The 23,447-nt window shown below is 34.7% G+C and overlaps 1 protein-coding gene across 1 annotated transcript in view; it reads left to right on the forward strand.

The window, feature by feature from the left end:
• The window catches only part of RSRC1 (arginine and serine rich coiled-coil 1), a 138,330-nt gene that overhangs the window by 40,117 nt on the left and 74,766 nt on the right, over nt 1-23,447 (forward strand). Inside the window, exon 5 of the mRNA XM_032225941.1 lies at nt 14,665-14,701. Coding sequence (XP_032081832.1) covers nt 14,665-14,701 — 37 coding nt within the window. The remainder of the gene's footprint in view (nt 1-14,664; nt 14,702-23,447) is intronic.

Here is a 23,447-nt window from a genome sequence, read left to right on the forward strand (position 1 = left end):
GTCACACAATTTTATATGAAATTAAATGAAATGAAAAAAATGGTCATAACTTTCATGATCTTACTGAGCAAAGCATTTCTAAACTGATTTTTCTTTTTATGTATTCAGTTTTGTATGCCTGAATTTCCCAGCATGATTGAAGTTTAGTCACTGAGGCTCAGTTTCTGTAATTGCTTTATGGAGAGCCAAAACATATACCGTATTTTGGAGTATAAGACGCACCTTTTTTCCTCAAAAAAGAGGCTGAAAATCTGGATGCGTCTTATACATTGAATACAGCATTTTTTGCCTCCCAAAGCCCCACCCCTTCACCAAAATAGTTGTGCATAACTTTATGGAGGCTTTCAGACAGCTCTTGGGGGCTGGGAGGGCAGAAATGAGCAAAAAACAGGCCACCCCCCCCCCCAACCACCAGCAGCACTCTATAAGCCTCCATAAGGCTATGCATGCAATTTTTTGACAAAAAACGGGGCCGTTTTTTGCTAGTTTTTGCCCCGCCCCAACCCTTCAGGAGCACTCTGCAAGTCCCCCCAAGGCTATTCATGCCTCTTTTTTTAAAAAAAAAATGGGACTGTTTTTGTGAGGTTTGCATAGTGGATAAACATTTTTTTCCCTTTCGGAAAGCTCTTTAACTGATTGATGAGAATTACATTGATCAAGTACTATGCCAGCGAAACAAAGTCTTAGGTGCTGCAGATTGTCAGCAATTTCCTTTTCCAGCACATGGCTAAATACACCTGGAAACATCTACCTACCTACTCACTCTCTCTCCTTACCTACCCACTGTATTTCTCCCTCCCTCCCTCCCTCCCTCCCTCTCTCTCTCTCTCTCTCTCTCTCTCCCTCCCTCTCTCCCTCCCTCCCTCCCTCCCTCCCTCTCTCTCCTTCTAACTACCTACCTATCCTCTCTCTCCCTACCTATATACTGTATTTCACTCTCTCTCTCCCCCTCCTATCTACCTATGTACCTACCTACTCTCTCCCTACCTATCTACTGTATTTCTCTCTCTATCCCTCTGCCTATCAACCTACCTACTCTCTCTCCCTACCTATCTATTGTATTTCTCTCTCTCTCTATTTCTCTCTCTCCCTACCTACCTACTGTATTTCTCTCCCTCTCTATCTCTCCATCTACTTACCTACTTTTTAAAAAAAAATTGCCTCTTCAAAACCTTGGTGCGTCTTATACTCCAAAAAATCCGGTAGTCGTGTGTCATTAACGTGAAGTTTGTTTTATTATACTGTCCATATTGAAATTTATGTTTAATAATGTGTATAGTTGAATCAAAATACTACATTATGGAAGCAAGACAACAGGGATTCATTTTAATGTGATTCAGAGAAACTATTCTATGGATCTCCACCGTGTTAATGTGTTTATAAGTAAATTATAGCTTTAATGTTTTAAAAGCTTAAACATAAAAGTTTAAGCTTTTAACAAATAGATATCTTCCTAGTTTCTAAATAATGCTGGTCTGCATTCTATTTTTGAATATTACTGAAGTAAATTCATGAAAGATACTAAAAATACTCACCAAAAATAAAAGGTGTATATAAAATATTTCAAATTTGCTAAATCTATTATGCAATTGTGTATTGAATTTAGTTGCAAATATAGGTTAGCCCTTTTGCTGCTTCATGGCAGTCAAACCAAAGATTCAATTATACATCCTCCACCTGTGACGAGATGTACAATTATTTCCCTATATGACTTTATATTTCACTGTAATAAAAATGGTTGAATTAGACCAAACGTTTTCCAAATTGATAAAGCACAGGATACTGCAGGACGCATAATACTCAATATTAATTCTGCCACAGTTTTCTTACTCTTATTTGGTTCTTTTCCTTAACATAACTGTCTAAATAACCCAAATGCAATAATATGTCACATATTCTTCATTGTTGCTTCCTAGTCTTCCAGAAATGAAGATCCACTTTTTTTCAAATTAACCGAGCATTGTTTCATTGGTTGTGACAAGAATTGACCAAATCACCCAGCTGGCTTTTATGCCTAAACTGGGCCTAGAACTCATAATTTCCTGATTTCTAGCCTGGTGCCACTAAGACTAAACGGGTTCTCAATCATTCAGTCTTGGATTAATGCTCCAAATAAGACAATATTGTAAACCCTGGACCTTGTTAATGATTTCTTTTAGAAAATGTTTATTTCTTTAATAAAGCAGGATCTAAGGTTGATGAGATATGCTAAACCAGGGGCAGGTGCCAAGGAGACCTAGGCACTAACAAAATAACTTAACTTTACTTAGAACCTTTAAAAAACTAATTGGTGCTGTTTATGGACCAGAACTCCCCCCTCAAAGCATCTGTCTCCAAATTTCTAGTAACATCTTTCCTACTTCTGCCACGTAGCCTGGAAATTCAAAATTAGAGTATTTCCTGCTAGAAAGCAAGCTGACAACTGAATAGCTAAAAATGGATGAATCCATACTGGGTATTTAAATTTCAGCTACTCAAAAGCTGTTGCTTCATCCCAGTATCCTGGTGGAATATATAACAGGGAATAGTATCTTCAGCTTCTCATTAGGAAGGTTTTACCATTGTAAATGGAATAGTACTTAAAACTTGAGAATCCACCTATTCCTATAAAATTAAGTGCCTTTTTATTATTTCACATAAATTTGCATACCTCTTTTTAAAAAGTAGATTCATGTTCATGTCAATTTTAGGAAGCCGAATAATATTGTGGATAAATAAAATTATGAATAGATTTGTCGATGAGATAAGAAAGATCAAAGGACACTGGAAGACTAACATATATTTTTAAATGGCATAAATCAGAATGAAACCAGATCTTACTTCACAAAAGACCAAGGTTTATGCCATTTTCTCATAAACACTACACTAGAACACTATTGGCACTATACTGTTATACGATGTTTCATCCCATGCATGACAGCCATTGCTGTCACCTCAAGCTGAAGCTGCTCCTTTCGATCAAGCCCTGGCTAAGGGATAAGGGATTAGGGGATAAGCCACATCTCTATAGTAGTTGAAGGAAGGAGAGATTGAGCCTTAAGGGTACACTACACTTCAATTGCACTGCTTCACATAGGCATCACATTGCCAAGCTACATATTTAACAGATTGTTTCTCAGCAATAGAAAGAGCTACATGCAGTGTTTATGTCACCATGCAGCTTATTTATATTAAGGCAACATTTTCCAAAAGACTAATCCATACAGCATGGTTTACAAACCAGAGTGATTGGATTCATGCAACATACTAAATCTAAACCAATTGAACCGTATCGTGGTTTAGCACAATGTGTAAATCCAACTAGTGCATTGAATTATTTTTGACACCATTTTAGCAGGCATTCTGAAACAAGCTAGCATTTATTGCAGTTATATGCTTGCTATAAAGAGATCTCCATTGGCCTCTTATGCTTTATCTATGTAGCCTGTCTAACTGAAGATACGGAAATATTATTGCTGAAATGCATCCCAAATTTTGCAAATGCAACACTTGAAATGGAAGTTTATTTACATCAGTTTTAATACTCAAAATTTTATAAAAGATCATTGATCATAAACATTAGTGTATCAATGTTTCTAATCAATGATATTTTATATAATTTGAATATTAAAGTTGATACAATCAAATTATAAATAATTCTCTTTTAATATATAGTGGTTTATGTGAGATTTGATTCCTCAGCCATTCATAAATTCAATAAGTAAATCTTTAAACATGGGCTAACGTTTAATGCAAAATATGCAATAACTAAATACAAAATATGCAATAAGTAAATACATCTTTAACTATATGGACTAACATTTAATGCAAAATATGATATCAGAGGATAAATATTCATCTTCCATGCAGCTAAATGTAATTGGCATTTCCTTTAATTTAATGTAATTTCATATAATTTAAAACAGATATGAACAGTATGGTTATACTTTTTTATCTTAATAATTTAGTTCTGAACACTTAAGCTTCTGTTTAAATATTGATATTTGTTTAAGTTATGTTTGAGATTAATATAGTATATTAAATGTAATTTTATTTGTAGTATAAACATAAATGTTTCCTATTTATGCTGCTTTATTTATACAATTTTAGTGCTATTAGTATTACTTATTTTTTTAAAAAATTTAAAAAAATATTGTAACCATGAATTCAAATTAATGAAAAATAATCGAGTGAAAACCTTTTCATACTAATCTGAGTAAGGAGGCAACTGACTGATACTTCCTTGTGAAACTCAATTTGCATTAGGCATATAATTTGGCTGACATCACCTTGAATTTCCTTCTGTGTTGCCCTGATGTTTTAAGCATCCTTCATGTACCTACTGCTCTAGGCTATTTTCACTTTGCACATAAGGAGGCTGTGACTATCTCAAACTGTAGATGATATGAATAACAATTGTTTGAAGATCTTTTCCCCTATCTCCCTGGATAACCTACCCGCTGCAAAGGATAAATAAGTGGCAAATAGCTTTTGTCATCTGTTATCCAAGCTGTACACTTGTAAGGAAGAGCAGGGATAATCACCTAAATCTAATTATGGGTTAAAAGAGGCCATGACTGTGATGTGGCAGTGAGACACCTTACTGTATCAATCCTGTTTGCATTAGAAAAATAAGGTTGTCATATTGATTATTCAAATTAGCTTGTATTGGCCATGGCTCAGTTGTTTATATCGCAGCTGAAGCATTTGAAGAGCTCAGCTTTTCAGAGCAAGCCCATGCCTATAGCATATATTATGTGGCATCTTGTTTGCTAATTTAGGTGTTTAAAACTAAGAATGAGAGTTTTTATTTTCAAAATTAAGGATTTAATTGACCTTCAGAACCTGCTCGTTCTTAATTTAATAACAAAAATGTTTGACAAAACAAGGCTGTAACCCCCCCCCCACACACACACTAAATGTAATAATTCTTAAATCTTCATATAGTCTATAGTAAATTCTTTAAAATAGTAGTAAATGTTAACATATATATTATTTTGGCAAAGCAAATATTGAAAGTTATTACTGTCAAGCCCAGATCATCTCTGATTCAGATGAACATCTATATAATGATGCTTCAAGCCTTGATTGGTCTATTTCATTGCAAAACTGAGTAACATAAAGTTCAGGTAGAGACCCTGCCGGACATCACTTCAGTAGCAAAATTCATATTTTTAAAAATAATATTACAATTTTTATTCTGCCACCCTGCCACCACCACCCCCAAATTTGTGCAGCAAAATCATCTAGCTCTGCATATTTAAATGATTTAATCTATTAATCCAAATTTCATATCTATTGTGATATAATTGAATATTGTCAACATTATTAAAGACCACTAGTTTCAAACTTTTTCAAGTATAGTAACAAAATTCTCAGTGGTACCAGACATGCTAAATGTTATTTTGAATCCAGCCTTTGTTGGTCAGAAGCTGTCTGAGAAAGTCACAAATGGCTATTATGTGACCCCAGGATGCTACAGATGTCATAAATATATGTCAGTTACCAAATGCCCAAACTTGATCATGTGACCATGAGGATGCTGTTGTGGTTGTAAGTGCAAAGATTGGTTCTAAGTCACTTTTCAGTGCCATTGTAATTTTAAATAATCACTAAATTCATGGTTGCAAGTTGAGGATTACATGTAGTACAATTTTTTAAAAAAAGAATAAATAAACAATAAAAACCATCCAAAATGAATATACCCCAACTGAGATACTTGACCAGTTAACAATAAAACCAAGAAAATGCATTTAGAGGCCCAGGATCAGGAATACAGTCAAGTTTTAACAATCTTATGAAAGAGCAACAGGTTTTATTAATTAATACATTAGCACCATCTAATTTAGAAAAAAGCTTTATTTTTATTTCATCTTTCAAGTGTAAACTCTTAAAGTTTAAAAGAACTACCTTTATGTACCATTTTTTTCTCATCAACACTGCAATATTCAAATACCAGCTTTTAATAGATAGAGGGAAAACTGCCAGGGAACAGGCATCATTTTGAGGGGAAAGGACATAAAAGGAAGGAAATGAATACAGCTAATTTAAAGAAGATAATAACCTATTAATTTTATATTTTGGTCTATTGGCAAACCTACCACCATGAATTTTCACTGAATGCATGTCATAGAAATTTGTATGACATTTTTCCATTGGTCTGTAGTAACTGCAACACAGTTTTCTCATGTAAGCCTCTTTGCCCTTTATCAGATTATTTGTGTTTCCCTCATTCTTTTTCATCCTTGCTACTATTTTGTACACCAGAAATATTATTCCTTTGGGTTCATCTAAATCATGATTGTATCATTTTATGCCTTCAACAATCTATTGCTAGTCCTTAGGTATTTTTCATGATAGTTTCCCATCCTCCAAATTCTACCTCTTCTAACTTTTTTTTATGGTGGCATAGTGATTAGAATGCAGTACTGCAGGCTACCTCTGCTGACTGCCGGCTAACTGCAGTTCAACAATTCGATTCTCACCAGCTGAAGGTTTATTCAGTCTTCCATCCTTCCGAGGTCGGTAAAATGAGGACCTAGATTGTTGTTATGGGCAATATGCTGATTCTGTAAACTGCTTAGAGAAGACTATAAAACACTGTGAAGCGATATGTAAATCTTAAGTGTTTTACAGAACCAAATGTTTACTTGAGCAGTTGAAGATATTTTACTATACAAAAATAGTATGCTAATTATAATAATAATTATATAATATAATTATAATATAATTATAATATATTATTATTATTATTATATTATATTGGATTATAAATACACACACACACACACACACACACACACACACACACACACTATATTGCCCAAAGTATTCACTCACCTATCCACATAATCAAACTCAGTTGTGAGCGAATACTTTTTGCAATATAGTGTATATATATATGCTGGTCTTGTTGTATTCGGGTCTTCTCCCGTGTAAGATTGAGATTGTCTTGGCAACATTTCAGCGGGGTCTCACTCGCCAACTTCAGGCTGGAGTTTTCGGCTTAAAATGTGGTCGGCGCTACCATCTTTCTATAAATCTTGGTGTGTGTGTCTGTGGAGTGCTGGCATTGTTTCAGTAAGTGGATTGATTGGCTATGTGGCTGTATCATGATTGCTAGATTGGTGCTGATTGGTGCTGGCTGAGTATCCATTGTTTTAATCCAAAGGGAGACTCCCCCCAAAAGGACAGTGGCATCGGCCTCCTCCCTTACATCAAAGGCACCACAGATAAAATCAGCATACTTCTCCACAAACACAATATCAAGACAGTCTTCAACACTGACCAAAAAATAGCCAACATCTTAAGGAACCACAAAGACAAGATCCAGCTAGAAAACCAAGGAGTCCTATGAAATACCATGCAAAATCTGCCCTGCAACATACATAGGACAAATGAACAGGAGAATAAATGCACGCATCGCAGAACATAAGAACGCAGTAAGAAAAAAAAGAAAAAACTTCCTTTTCCAGCACTTTAAAGCTACAGGACATGAAATCAATTTTGAAGGAACCAAATTAATCTCCAAAACTGAACACTTCAACAAGAGAATAATTATAGAAGCCATCGAAATAAAGAAACACCCCCACAACATGAATAAACGTGATGATGCCTCCCGCCTGCCAGACATCTGGAAACCAGCCCTGGTAAACAAACGAGCCCCACCCACCACCCAGGCCATTACAACACAAACCAACAGACACTCAGCCAGCACCAATCAACCAATCATGATACAGCCATACAGCCAATCCATCCACTTACTGAAACAACATCAGCACTCCACATACCCCCACCAAGATTTATAGAAAGACGGCAGCTCCGACCACACTTTAAGCCAAAAACTCCAGCCTGAAGCCAAAACGTTGCCAAGACAATTGCAATCTTACACGGGAAAAGACCCAAATACAACAAGACCAGCATACCTACACCCGTGAAAATCTATCTTCAGGCTTTTTATATATTCATATACAGCATATAATACACACACACACAATATCTGTTACTTCCTAGTTCATCCTCCTCATGACTTCCTAGTCCACTGTGTCCCTGTAAGCCCCTCCTGTTGGTTGACAAAACTTTTGAAATAACACCGAGGGCAGCAAGAATTTCAAGATTCAGTAATCTAGGAATTTTTATCCAATATTTAAGGAATTTGATTTCAGTAAGTGTTTATCTGAATGAATTTTCAAGCACTTGAAAATTCTTAGTTTCTAAGTAATCTAGACAGTAAACTTACTAAAATACCTAAGTAATGCTTCAAATGTGAATGACTACACCAAGGACTAACAAGTAGAAAAGTAATGTAACTAATGTACTTCTTCCATAAGGATAACATAGTAGTTCTTCCTAATATTGTTATTTCTTGTGTTTTATAAATTATGTTGATATACATTATACATTTTTTAATTTTCTTGATGATTGTCATGACTGTACTTTATTTAAAATTTTAGGAAGGATCTATTTCTTTAGATATTTCATTGCTTTATGAGGTAGCTAGATAAAGTTTTCTAGATATATTTGTCTAATACATTTTTTAAAATGCCTTGTTCATCCTTCTGTGCCAAATACTTTTAAAACAACAGACTGAGGACCTGAAGGAATATAAGAAATGAATGGACACCAATGTGTCCAAATATCTTATTTTGCTTAAAAGGAAATGCTGGCAAATATATGCTCAGAAAGGGATTTTTTTTCCTAAGCCCTGTGGATTTTTTTTGTTTCTGGCAAGTTTTTGTGCAGGTTAGAAATGAAAACCATTCATCTGGTGCCCCAAAGAACAGCCTTATTGAATGGAGTAACAGTGTAATGTACCATTGAAAGCAGGATTGAAAGTGATTATCTTGTTAACTCTTGACAGTTACCGCCAGCTTGAAATAGAACTGGCAGGATTGATTTGCAAATGAATTACAGCTTTTTCATTTTGTGCCAGGATCATCTTTTTATATTCTGATATGACAGATGCTGGGTTCCCTGCTTTTGTTTCTTTTCAGTTCTATGCTTGCAAATAAAAAACAAAAGATGATGACAGTAATTTTATTTGCATCTTTTTCTTTAGGAGTTTATTCTTTGTAGAGAAGTTTTTAATTTTATGTTTTTACTTACTGCTACTTTTAGAATGAAGTCTCATTAATTTAACTAGTTTTTATATTTATAATATAAATGTAAATATAAAAGGAAAATGGGAAAATGTAGAATAAATAAATCATTTCTTTACCCTAAATAGTCAGTTTTGAATGAAGACCACTAATGATAGTGTGTGTACTATTTATGTCTGATAGTAGCCAGACCATGATTCCCAGCCCAGTCCTAATTTGACAATAGAAAGCCGGTTATTTTTTACAGCTCTTTTGTTTATAGACATTATTTGACTATGAACATATATTGTGTTTTGTGGAGTAAAATGATTGCTAGTCACATGTATTAAAGTGTTCTAATTCACATAATCCTGCCAGTAACTATAATAAATAAGACAAGTAATTGTTTTTACACAAATTTAAGTTTTATTAATTGTATATAAAACCTTTGTTACATATTTACATTATATTGAGGATAAAACATTTTCTTTTTTAAAATGATCCTTTAAACTTGGTAGATTTAGCATTTTAACAATTTGATTCCAATAAATAATTTTATATTATAATTAAGTGAACTTCAGAAACACTCTTTACAACATTGAAATTTTTAGAAATAAAGAATTAAAGGAGTGCTTCCTAAGGCTTAGTGATATTCAAAGCAGTCTAATTGTAATAAACTTTTTTATTCACAAACCTCTACATTTACCACAATACCATCAGATTGTCCAGAATTTGAGGTTTGGAGTTTGATATGGAAAATAATAATCCTTCCTTAAATAGTTAGGTTACGTGGTGGAAGCAATGTGTGAGAACATTGCTTGTCTGCAATGTTCTGCAGAGTTGTATGTATGTATTGATTGATTGTGCTTTCATAGTGGCCAATAACAGGGCTTAACAGGTCTCTTTTACCAGTTGAAATATTAGTATGAATAATAAAATAGTACAAAATACCATAAAACAATATACATATATATTGAGACACCAGCAGAAAGTTCAGAAACACTAGCTCAGGGGTAGTCAACCTTTTTATACCTACCGCCCACTTTTGTATCTCTGTTAGTAGTAAAACTTTCTAACCGCCCACCAGTTCCACAGTAATAGTGATTTATAAAGTAGGGAAGTTACTTTATAAAATTTATAAAGCAGAGTTACAGCAAACCCCTCCCGCCCACCATAAAAGCTGGAACGCCCACTAGTGGGTGGTAGGGACCAGGTTGACTACCACTGCAGTAGCTAATGGCAAAGAGAAATGGTTAACCTATCCAGATTTCCTTGTTCAGGAACATGGAGAATTTAAAATGAAATGTTTGTTGAATTAATAAATGAATTATGGAAGAAAATAATTAACTTTAGAGAGATTTATTTCTCAAAATTTAAAATTTCATAATTAATAGAGAAATTTAACATAGATAAAGAAGTAATTGGAATTGAAAAATATAAAATGGAATTAAAAATTTAATTGTGATGAACATGTGTTTCTAAAACACAAACGTTTGCTCAGATTTGAAATGAAAGGACCATTCCCAATGGTAGCTTGTCACAGAAAAGTATACATATTCTAATGAGATTCTCAATAAAAAGAATAGAAAATGAAGATAGAAATGATGAAATTAGTACAGAATGTAATTGTTTCAGAAATGATATATAATGCAGTTTCAAATATCAAATATTTTACTATGAAAATTATTTGATGGAGCATCTAAGCAACATGCTTGAGTGTAGAATAAGTGTATGTAGCTGACACTGACATCATAATTATCTAGATTATATTCCTGTCTCCTATTTGCTCCACAACAGCAACCCTCTAGAAGTTGTCAGCAGCTAGAAAGAAATAGATAAAATTGACATGAATAATGAAAAATGAACTTTCCTTCCATACTTTTCAAGACTAATTCTGACAACAACCTTTCAGAATAAATTCTCAAAACAAAATTTTGCCTTATCCTTTACAGCCTGAGATCCTATGGCATGTCCCTTCAGAGTCTCTTGATCTGCCCTCTATTTAGCTGTGGGCTGTACATTCTTTTAATTTGTTTCCAAACCAGCATGTCTTTGCCCAATCTGACATCATACCATCTCCTAAGATTTTCTCACATACCATTACCTGCTGCCTCCTCCCCGGTTGACTCAACAAACTCCTTCAGGAGACAAGGGTCTGCAACCATGCTGCACTCACCTCTGCTTCAACTCGCCCCTGCCCCCAAGGGTAGCAGTTGCCTTGGCAAGGCACACCTCATCAGCAGTAGAAGGAAGAAGACAGTGAAGGTCAGCAGGGAGATAGAGGTAGGGAGGTAGCAGAGTGCAGAGTGGCCCAAAGGGCAGAGTTGGGAGAGAAAGGCAGGTGGAGAGAGTTGAAACACATGTAGTCATGAATGCAGGTGGGCTGCCAAGCCTCAAGAATTTGATCATGTAACAGCCATAACTTCAAGGACCAGTCATAACTGCCATTCGTTCAACACTGTTGTAACTTTGAATGGTTGCTTAACTAATAGTCCTTAAGCAAGGATTACCTGTACTAATTCACCAACTGCAGAAAAATATTTTTTTCCACTATTGAATAATGGTAATTATATTATTGACATAAGTTATTTATTATGTATAATTCCAGTTTGGTAAATGGAGCCCTTTTTCTTATAGTTATTATTAGCGAGTTGATTCTTTCACTCAATTGTATTTTAAATAAAATGATAAATTACTGCCGGGGGTGGTGGCAGCCATTATAATTTCAAATCTGGGTTATAAGTATCTTTTTGGGGTCAGTTGTAACTTGGGGTAATTGCTAAGTGATCAGTCATAAAATAAGGAATACTTGTATCACAAGATCTTACTCCGTGATAAATCCAGAGTTGAAAGAAAATTGGACTGAAAATCCTGAGTGCCATAAAGTAGTTAGATTTAGGATTTTATAAACATTTTTAATCCCACCTTTATAATTTTTTATAAATAACCCAAGGTGACAAACAATACTTTTTTCTGTGCATAATCCCCACAACAACAATCCTTTGAGGTGAGTTTGGCTGACATAGAATAATTGGTCCATAGTCATTACTAATTTCCTAATGTTTGCCTTATATACAGTATGTTCAGCTAGAGCACTTCCTGCTTCAGAACCTTCTGTTATTCCAATATTACTATCTGTGCTCCTTCAACTACAAATTGGATGAACAGACAGTGACACTTTTTCAATATTATTACATTAAACCAAGTGGATTTTGATTGATAACCTAATATTCAACTAATGCAAAACATCAATCATTGCAAGTATATTAATTATTTAATATTGCAGTCTAATTCAGAAATCAATGTGCTGAATGAGGGAAAGAAAAACTCACTGTTCCCAGAAGACTTAAAGACAGGGAATGATGTTTTTTTCAAAAAAATCTTCTATACTCTCATGTGTTAGTTCAATACGGATCTTTATTCATTTGCCAATAATATCTTTCCCGTTTCCACTTCAGGACCATTTTATCAGTTTTAAGATCTATAATTGAATTAAGTCTGCTTTCAGCACAGAGCAAAAACAGTTGTGCAAATATTGATGAAGTTGTGACAAGCACAGCATAGGAGACAGACCACTAAAGAGAACAAATTTGATACCATTAGCAAGAAGCTTTGTGTGTCAGTGACCTGGGTTCTGCTTCCTAGCAATTAAGTTCATTATGACCTTCAGCTCCAATATAAATAGAGGACTTCAGTTTTCTGTTAATAATGCATGATGTGGTATAGCAAATTTTGATTATTATTCTACATGTTTCATGAGGCTAATTTTTCTATGCAGATTTTTTTAAAAAACATAACAGTAACAGATGTTTGTAGCACATTTTAAATCTGAAAAATATGAATAAGGTATATATGGAAATGATTGAAAATAGATTTTCAATGATTTGAGCAATTAATATTTACAGATGCTGTATATAATTAGTCTTATAATTGCTGTTAGTAATGGGAACAATGAAAATAGTCAGATGCAAGAATTTTGTTATGATAATTTACTGTAGCTATAAATCCCTGAATACTCTGTCAAAATCTAGTTGCTCATCATTTTACAAGCAAAGTAAAATAAATAGTTCAATGCTATCTCTGGAAATTCTTCCTACTGTAATACAACTTTTATATAGAAATTCTTCGTTTTTATAGCTTTTACTCAGAATTGTCCCTTGACAGCATCCAAAACTTATTTACTTGATACATGGATAGACCAAATTATCACTCAGAGACAGATATCTATTAAACTAGTTGAGCATCTGGTAAGTTACTTTAGGTCAGTTATTGATTCAATTAGTATATTTATATTGGCTGTATAATTCTCTAGATAGATAACAATAAAAATAAGAAATACAATCTTATAAACAACATGAAAAGAATTGCAGTGTATGCATTTTAATATAGTTAAGTATATTTTAATGTATATAGTTTTTAAATTGATCTAACCAATATATAATTTCTGAATTTCCTTCATTTTGTAATACATCTTTAAGAAAGGCTTATATTAAGTAACCTAGATTATAGTTTGTTTATAATAGAAAAATTCAAAAAAGAATGTCATGTTTTTAAAAAATCTGAATAGTAAGGAAATAATATAGAAAAGCTGCATTCCGATAATATTCTCTTTAAAAAATCACAAACCAATTTTAAAAATAAGAAAAAGACAGGTTTATGTTTATTTTCATTGCATGGAAAATAATTTTAAATTCTTAAATTTACTTAAATTCTAAAGTAATTTGACACCTGGTTTCATTGAATGGCTAAAATGTTTAATGCATGTGTTGTTAGAGAAATAAAAACTCTGGTTTATCATGTTTATTTTTATTGCCAAAAATACAAATGAATTTTTGCTTAAGATAAAAAGCAAGGATTCCTGGCAGCATATGAATTCTGTGTTATGAATTTATTCATGAACATTGTGATCCTGAAGAGAATGCTGTTTAGCAGGGTGGTAAGAGAAAGATATAAAACAGTGGAGAAAGTTAGCAATAATTTAGGTTATCAATTATTTATGTTGGATCTACTGTTACAAAATCTGAGTTACCTTGTTCCTTCTTTATAGAATTCATCAAAGAATATTGAAAAAATTGACACAACTCAAATTTTTATTTTTGTTTGTTGTGTACTATACATTGATTCTCCTAAACCCGCATCATTCTGAAGTCAGACGAATCAGCTAAATTTTTAAATCATGTGCTATTAAGTCAACTTTGTTTAGATGTTAAGATCATACAGTTTTACATAGAAATATTTTTTTTATTCCTGGGAGAATAAACAGTTGAATATTTCACAATTGCATAATTTAAGCTTTGCACATAATTGAAAACATTTCTTTTTATAAATGGTATATACATTCTGGTTCTAATAAAGGGATTTAAAATTTCCAAGTATCAGCAATCATATGCATTCACTTATTACGTTATATATTTGTATTATGTTTTAGATTTTATGGTAAAGACATTTTGGAATTATAGGATCCATTTAAGTTTTATTCAATAATATAGCTTCAGACATTAAAACAAAGTAAACAAAAGCACAGATCATTATAACTTTTGAAGTTCAACATAAATAATTGTATACCAATGATTAATAATTGTTTATATTGTTTGTTCTTCTATTTCAGAGATGCTGGAAACATCAAAACTGGTTTAGAACATCTGGTAAGTTCTAATTTTCTCTTGAATATTTGCATCATCTTTGATATCTGCATTCTAAATGAACAGTTTTGAATGAGCTTTGAATCGCTTGAATTGAGAAAGTCAACTATTTCCCAAAGGGTCAGCTTACTGTTATTATGTGTGAAGCACTTACATTTTCATTTATCTTATGTTTCAAGGGATTTTAATTTTTTTAATTTTTTGATGTGGAGATGAAATAAAATGGGCTATAATCCTTGGATTGATGATTGCCTTAATTATAAACTAAAAGTTGTTCTTCATTGGGGTTTTGGTGGGTTTTTTTTGCATATCTAGATATGAAAATAACAAACTTCTGTTTTGAAACACACATTCATATATTGCTTATGCATTTCGTTAATTTCATTTTTAAATGCAATATGAGCTTTCTCAATATAGCATGAATTACTCATTTAAATGATATGTTGTTATTAAATAAAAGTGCAGTTTTAATGAAAACATTAAATGCTTAAAAGTTAACACAGTGATGTCAGGTTCATAGATTTGATCAATTAGAATACAAATAACTTCACTCAGAGTTCCATTTATGAAACAAGCTAGGTAAGGCAGGTGGGTCAGTGTGGATGTTCTGGACACACAGTAGGGAAACCAGATCTGACCCTTTCCAGAAATGTGAGGTAACTGGTTTACATTAAGTATGTATTGCATCCAACTTCTATGTCTTTCTGAGATAAAAAGGCAAGAGTATTAGATATGTTTGCTGTCATGAGTTGACCAAAATAAAAAAACAGCAATGGCAATAACAATTTATGTCTTCCGTGCATGCACACCTTCTTACCTCTGAATATACATATGCAATGCTCCTTGTAAGTATTAGGACAGTCTTCCCAGTATCTTGGAGCATCACTCACAACTCTTTTTTTTAGCAGTTTGAGTCTGTCAGTCAGCTCCATTCTCCAGGGAAGCTGGCTAAATCAGCTTTAAGATTTCTTGATAATATCTCTGTTAGATTAGCTTCTAATACTTTGGCCAATACATTGAATCTAGTATTGATTTGCGCACATAACTGAGTTCTCAAAAGATGTAGAAATTTTGATTTACTTTCTCTTGATGGGAACTTCTCAAGTAGGCTTCTTCAATCTACAAAAATAGTCAACAATATGGCAGTTGATCAATAATATATCTGGGTTTGATGATTATTCATTTTTTTGGAGGTGGTTATGAATACAGTTAGTCCTTGACTTAAAACAGCAATATGGAATTTCTATCACCAAGCAATGTTTTCATAATGATGGCAATACTTGCAATCCCAGTTGCCATTGATAACTGAATACCATGGTTGTTAGGTGAGGCAACTTTCTGCTAACTTTCCACAAGTCAGTGGAGAAGCTGGCAGGAAGTTGAATATCCTTGGTTGGCAAGCATGTAAATTAGCTGCTGTCAAATAGGCAGGGGAGCCAAGGAGACATGTAGTGAGGATTTGTGAGGAGGTGCACAATAAGAACCATATGAGGAGGGTATGTGAGGATGCATGAGTGAAGTGGCATGGGTCGAAAAGTGCTTGAAGTTGCAATTTTGGTTGGGGGGGATGCATAGGGCTGCATGAGTGACTGGCAAAGTGTAAATACTGTGCGACTAGAGAAAAATATGTAATTGGTGGTGACTTACTCAGCAACTTACAATCTTACAATAGCTTCCCCATTGATTTTCTGGGAAAGCCAGCAGGAAGGTTGCAAATAGCGATCATGTGACACTGGGCATTGCAGTCAATCTTAAGTGCAAACCAGTTGCCAAGCATCCAGATCATGATTATCTGCCCATGGGGTTTCTGGGACAAATAAAACTCTGAGAACTGATTGTAATCACCACTCGTACTTTCCATGATAACCTCAAATTGTCATAGATGAACAGTACACTGCTTGTACTGTTCTGTATGTTCCCACCAATTTATTTCATTGCAACAATTCTTGCAATAATATCTTGCACTTACTTGGTGCTGTGGCAGCTACAGTTCATAAATTTGATTCATTTCTTTCTTGGATGGTTTCATTGCTTGCCATGATAACAACAGTAGATCTGCTGTCTCAGTCTATTGCATCTGGAGATAGACACATTCCTACCGATCACCTGAGGAGTTTGATAAAGATTTCTCTAATAGTTCAGGAGGTGCTTTATCCATCCAGAAAGCTGTTAACATTATGTTCATATTGTAAGAGGACAATTTTTTAATAACTTCTTCCGAATTTTTAACCTGAGTATCTATTCTTTACTCTGGGGTCCTCTTATTCCTGCTGATTTGGAAAAAAAAAGTACTGTCTTCCTTAAAGTTTTATTTGACTGCTATTTCTTCCTTTCATGTTTCTATTCAGGTACTTCTTTTTTCATATCTAGCTTTAAAAATATACTGTAGTGGGCAAATTCATTCATTCAGTTTGTTTCGATCAGGCTCAGTTAACCTTTGGTATAGCTTCTCTGTGGTATTAATTTAATTCTTCTGTAGGCTGCTTCAACCTACTGGCTATTGTGTCTAGAGTTACTCTCCATGAAGCTTGCATTTCTGGTTGCAGTCATGACAGTTACTTGAAAAGATTAACTTTTATCTCACAAATAATTTATTTTAAAAGAAATCATCTTAGGTTTGCTGAGAATACATTAATAGAATAAATTAGTTAGACTATAATTCAACCACAGTAAAATTGGGTGTGTTATGAGCCAAGACTTTATCAGTCTGTATTTGGAAATATCACAATATTTTAACTCCTCATTTTCGATTACTTCTTCAACTCTATATTCCCACCAATTTTTCATTATTGGCACATAATAATTTTTTTTGCAAGTATTCCAGTGAATCATTTAGGTGATTGTGTTATGTTGTTGTTTATTATCTGCGTAATCATCTCCTGTTGATTTATAATGTGAAATAAAGTATTCGTAGGAGCAGTATTGGAAGAATTCAAAGGTCCACCCAGAGCAAAGAAATCAAAATCTTGCCAGAAATAATTCAGACTGTGGAGGCAAGGCATAAATAGTAAGCAGCAGCCTAGCTATTGAATTTTTTTTCATTCTCAAACCAGGTATCCTCTCGTCTGCCTTTTCCTCAGAAAAAAACAAAGTTCCCTAACTAAAAAAGTAGAATAATTGAAACAAAGAATCTTTGAGCATGTAATACAGCATAAAAACAACAGAATAAACTTTCCAGCATTGAAACTTGCGCCAAAGAAACAGCTAGCACAAGTATTAAAAGAATCAATACTATAATGTCAAATATAAGTATCAGATCACTGCAAGAAACAAACCAACTATAGATAGTCTTTGATTTACAACCACAATTAAGCTGAGAATTTCTGCTGCTCTGTTAAGTGAGTCTTTGCTCCATTTTATGACCTTTCTTGCCACAGTTGTTAAATGAATCAATGCAGTTAAGTTAGTAACGTTGTTAAAGTGAATCTGGTTTTGCCATTGACTTTGCTTGTCAGAAGGTTGCAAAAGATTATCATATGACCCTGCGACACTGCAACCATCATAAACACATGCCAGCTGCCAAGCACCTGTTTATTGTGTATTTTTGGCTGTCCATAGATGTGTGGAAAGATGGGTCCACTGCTTTCATCCAGTACTTTTTTTTAAGCTTTCTTTCTAGGTTGTTAAAGGTTCTCTTGATTGAATTATCTAGTTTCTACATTAGGTTGGTTCAACCTTTATCTGCTGGGATGATGATGATGGTTTGATCCTTATTATGTTTTCAAGAGTTACTCTCTTCTGTGAGTTACAGGTAGTCTTCAATTTATGATCACAATTGGCACAGAATCTTGGTTGTTGAGCAAAATGTCATTAAGCGAAATGCCCAGGTGATCACCACAATTCCAGATCTCCCAGTTGCAGTCATTACCATATTTTTTGGAGTATAAGACATACCTTTCCCCCCCAAAAAGAGGGTGAAAATTTGGGTGCATCTTATAGACCAAATGTAGCCCCACCCACCTCCACCAGAGGCCAAAAATGTGAGGCATGGAAGCAGCAATGGTCTGTAGCAATCCTTGCAGCCTGGAACAGCTGATTGAGGGTATTCCGGCAGTCTGATCCATTCATCAATCAGCTGTGCTGAATCAGGCTGCAATAAGTGCTGAAGTTGACCTGGCTGGTCAGAGTTTGCAGCAGCAATCACATTCAGAAAGACACAGTAACTGATTCAGCAAGATTAATAATAATAATAATAATAATAATAATAATAATAATAATAATAATAATAGTAATAATAATAATAATAATAATAATAGTTAATAGTTAAATAATAGTTAAATAATAGTTAAAAATTGACAAAATCACCATCAGTCAAATGCAAAAAGCCGCACTGCTTGGATCTGCACGCATATTACGAAAATACGTTACGACGTCCTAGGCCCCTGGGTGGGGCCCGACTAGTAACCAATGCCAAATCCGGCGAAACAACTGGCCGCTGTGATACAATTGTACAACAACAACAGTAATAATAATAATAATATACAAAAGGTAGCCATAAATACAAGCAAAACACAAGCAGTTTCACTTTCAGTTCTCAGCTAAGCTAGGCTTGTTCCTGTCTCATTGTTGCTCACACAGCAAATTTCAGGGTCCAAATAGCCCTTATCGGCTGACTTGGTTGCTATGCCTATTAGTTGGCTGATCTTGTTACCATGGGCAGAACTTTTTTTCATCTTATTTTCCTCCCCAAAAACTAAGGTGCATCTTATACTCCGGAGTGTCTTATACAGAGGTAGGTTCCTACCGGTTCTGCCCGGTTCGGCAGTGACCCAGGCTGGCTATGCCCCCGAACCAGTTCCCTGTTTGCCTCCGTCGCCACTGCCATCTTTTTTTTTTTAGCTCTACGTATGTGCAGAACAATTTCCATTGAATTCTGCATGTGTGCGCATTTAGCACGTGTGCACACCCGAAGTACACGCACGAGCGAACTAGCAGTAACGCTGGCTGAAACACACCCCTGGTGTTATATTCCGAAAAATATGGAAAGTGAGCGTACAAGTGTTATGCAATTGCTTGCGGTTGCCTCAGTGAGCGGCAGAGGCTCTGGAACTTAGCACCCACTGATATGTAGAAAACTGTTATCAGCTAGAAATCCCAGGACTTTTTATCCCTCTATGCCCAAGAGGCTCAGATTCTTTCCCTGCCAAATGCCTGAATTTTGATCATGCAACTATTTGGGCAATGCTTCAGTCATAAGTTCACGGGTCATAATTGCCTTTGTTCAGCACTGTGATAATTTCAAACAATCACTGAATGAATTGTCGTAAATAAAGATTGCCTATAGTCCTGCTTCTGTGTTGTTGTTGTTTTCTGGTCTGTGGTATGATTGCCTGGTTGTGTATTATCTTTTACTTTATGATCAGCAGGAATGTTAATGTTTAAACCTGTATGTCAATGTTGGAATGTCAATATCTTATTTTTGTTAAATCTTTGTTAAAGATTGGAATGTTTACACCTTACAGGAATGACCCACTTGTCCTTGTGGTCAAGGAAAGAATTCTGACCATTTTAAGTGTTCGGTTGCAGACTGTCATTAATAGCTTGTTAGCCCATCAGTGGTTTGTGGATAGTTACTGCCTTTCAGCAATATAGATATTCTCCTTGTAATATGTCAATCAATAAACACCAATAGGGATTGCTAAAAGCTCTTCCTGGGTAGTATGTTTCATGTATTTTTCCCAGTAAAATTATTTATAATCATTGCTATTTGAAGAATTAGGATTGTTCAGTTTATGTACTCATGACAGTCTTGCACTGCATTTCATATGTGACTACAGATATGTGTCAGGCCTGCAGTTATATTTCTTTTAGAATCTTTGGCTTGCCACACTTTCTCCCTCTTTCTTTACTATGCTGTTTCATTAGTGGGCAATAGGGAGAGGGGAATAGTAAGGAGTAGAATTGTGGAATGTGTTGTTGTCATTCCTTTCTAGAAATCAAGGTCATTCTTTGTCTCTGCACTTCTGCATCTGACCGGAACTAGATAGGTGGAAATGCCAGCATGGCAGAGGAAGATTGGACCTTGTGATGGATTTATAGATGTGGGATCATGAACTTTCAACTAGTGGGAATTTGAGGAAGCTTTCAGATTCGGCATCCCACAGATGTGCCAACATGTCTGTCTTATTAAATTGGAACTTTAAAGATAGCTCTGCCTTGGACTCTGATTTCATTCTGCATGATATTTGGAATGCTGACAATAAGCTTATGTAAAAAACAGCATGAGTTGTACAATTAGGACTTAGTTTTACAGGTTTTATTTTTTATAAAGGAAATAATATATTTTTACTTATTCTACTCTCTTTTTTCTTTCAATTTCAAGATTATCTTTTTTTATTTCAATGTATTGTTCAGTACTGATATAAATAGTTGTGTCATGGATAGAGTTATGCTTCCTGAAATGTGTAGAATCCAAAGGTAGCTTCTGATAATTCCCTATGAGTCTTCTTTCAAAAAAGAAATAATATTTCTCTAAGCATATTTGACAGAAGAAGGAGCATCACAGTTAACATCTTAAAGGCAACAAGTTTATTATTGTATAACAACAGCAAAAAGCCCAGTGGCTGGATTCTTTCTCTGCTTTTCAGATGTAGACTAGATGATGTCATTGGGGAATACAGCTAAAAGTTAAGCCAGGTTCCTAATAACCTAGTTTCTGCATCTGCAGTGATTACTTGGCCCAATATTCATTATCTTTTCTCTTTCCTTTTGGGAGGAAAGTGTGTGGCTGAGGCAGAACTGTGGTTGCACTTGTTCCATTTGTGCCTTATGCTTCAGCTGAGACTCAGCTTCATTTATACATGTTTCATCTGGATGCTTTGTCTGCAGGCCAAATTATGCTTTGAAATTGCTGCTTTTGGCATACTTTATAAAGTCCACTGCAATTGGGTGGTTATTAGTTTCAAATGAATATAAATAAATACTTTGGATGAAGAGTCATCATACTCAGATATATTAAATGTTACACTGAGTGAAGAAACAATTTGGGAAAATATAACAAAGTGCTATCAGTGAAGTTACAATGCAGTTTTGAACCCCAAATAGCATAAAAAATAATTCACGGTAGATACTATAATTGATTTGATATAGGCCAGTGATGGCTAACCTTTTCTGGACTGAGTGCCCAAAGCGCGTACCTGTACTCCCAAAATGCAATGCATGTGGCCCACACGCCGTGCCCCTGCACATATACACACCCCTTCCCCCACATATGCTCAACAGAGACCACCCGCATGCACCCTGCCTCCCACGCATGCGCAGCAGAGACCCAATGACCAGCTGGCCAGCGGGAGGCATGTATGCATGTGCAGTGGAACTGAACTAGGGCGACGGCTCACGTGCCCACAGAGAGGGCACTGCATGCCACCTGTGGCACACGTGCCATAGGTTCACCATCACGGATATAGGCGGAATACACAGATTGTCCTTGACATACAATCACAATTGAGTCCAAAATTTCTATTGCTAAGTGAGACATTTGTTAAATAAGTTTTTCTCCTCTTTACGATCTTCCTTGCCATAATTGTTAAGTGAATCATTGCAGTTATTAAGTTTAGTAAGATGGTAAGTGAATCTGGTTTCCCTATTTTGACTTTGCTTCTCAAAAGGTGATCACATGACCCTGGGACACTGCAACTATCATAAATATGAGTCAGTTGCCAAGCATCTGAATTTTGATCACATGGGCATGCTGCAATGGTTGTAGATGTGAAAAACGGTCAGAGGTTATGTTTTTCCTGTGCCCTTGTAACTTTGAATGGTCCCTAGATGAACTTTTGTAAGATGAGAATTACCTGTATAAATAAAAAATATACAGTCTTGTCTATTTCCTTTTCTGCTCTGGAGCCAGTCTGTTTTGCCATATTCCATTCAGATCGTAACATACTATCCTATATTTAGGTTTGCATTAAGACAATTAGATGTTCATGGATTTTCATTCTCCTAAGGATATTCCACTACTTGACATGATCAGTTCAGTTGAAGACTTTTCAATACATGTCATCCCTATAAGGTAAAGCAGACTAAGAAACAGACACTGAAAGGGTAAAGCTACTTTTATTAGAATAGATATTGTAATAGAATCTTAAATATGCTTCCTGTTCTCCTCCTTTAATCTTCAGGTGCGGGGAAGAAAGGCATTTTCGTATGTATCTTTTTGAGTATGGACTCAAATCATGTTTCTCTGATTATTGCCTTAGTAATGAATCTTCCATCTGTCTCTCAAGGCCATCCTCTCTACCCTCGATGTCACTCACTGAACCACATGCAGGCTTCTTTTGGCCCTCTCAATTATCCAGCAAGCATTAGCAATAATATCTCTTATTCCTTGACCTTTCTGACAACCAGCTTGAACATCTGGTATCTGTTTTTCCATTTGAATTCTAATTTACATCGGATGATCTCAAATATTATTTTGTTAGCTTGTGAACTTAGGGATATTGTATCCCTGTTTTTAAATTTCCTTTAGTCAACTCATTTCATCTTTCTCTATGCTGAACTTTCCCATGTTTTTACTTCTTATATTCCACTGTAATTCTGTATTTGAAACTTCAGGTTTTCTATTCCTCTATTCCTCCAGCATCAGCACCTTTTCTGAAGGCTTTAATGCTGCTGAATCATAAACACTAATGTTATAAGTGATAATGAATTAATAATTTGTTAATTTATCATTACTGAAAATTAACTGATGTACATAATAGGAACGAACAAATGAATGAATGAATGAATGAAAATAATTTAATAATTTACA

Source organism: Thamnophis elegans, chromosome 10, assembly GCF_009769535.1.
Source record: "Thamnophis elegans isolate rThaEle1 chromosome 10, rThaEle1.pri, whole genome shotgun sequence".
Classification (NCBI taxonomy): domain Eukaryota; kingdom Metazoa; phylum Chordata; class Lepidosauria; order Squamata; family Colubridae; genus Thamnophis; species Thamnophis elegans.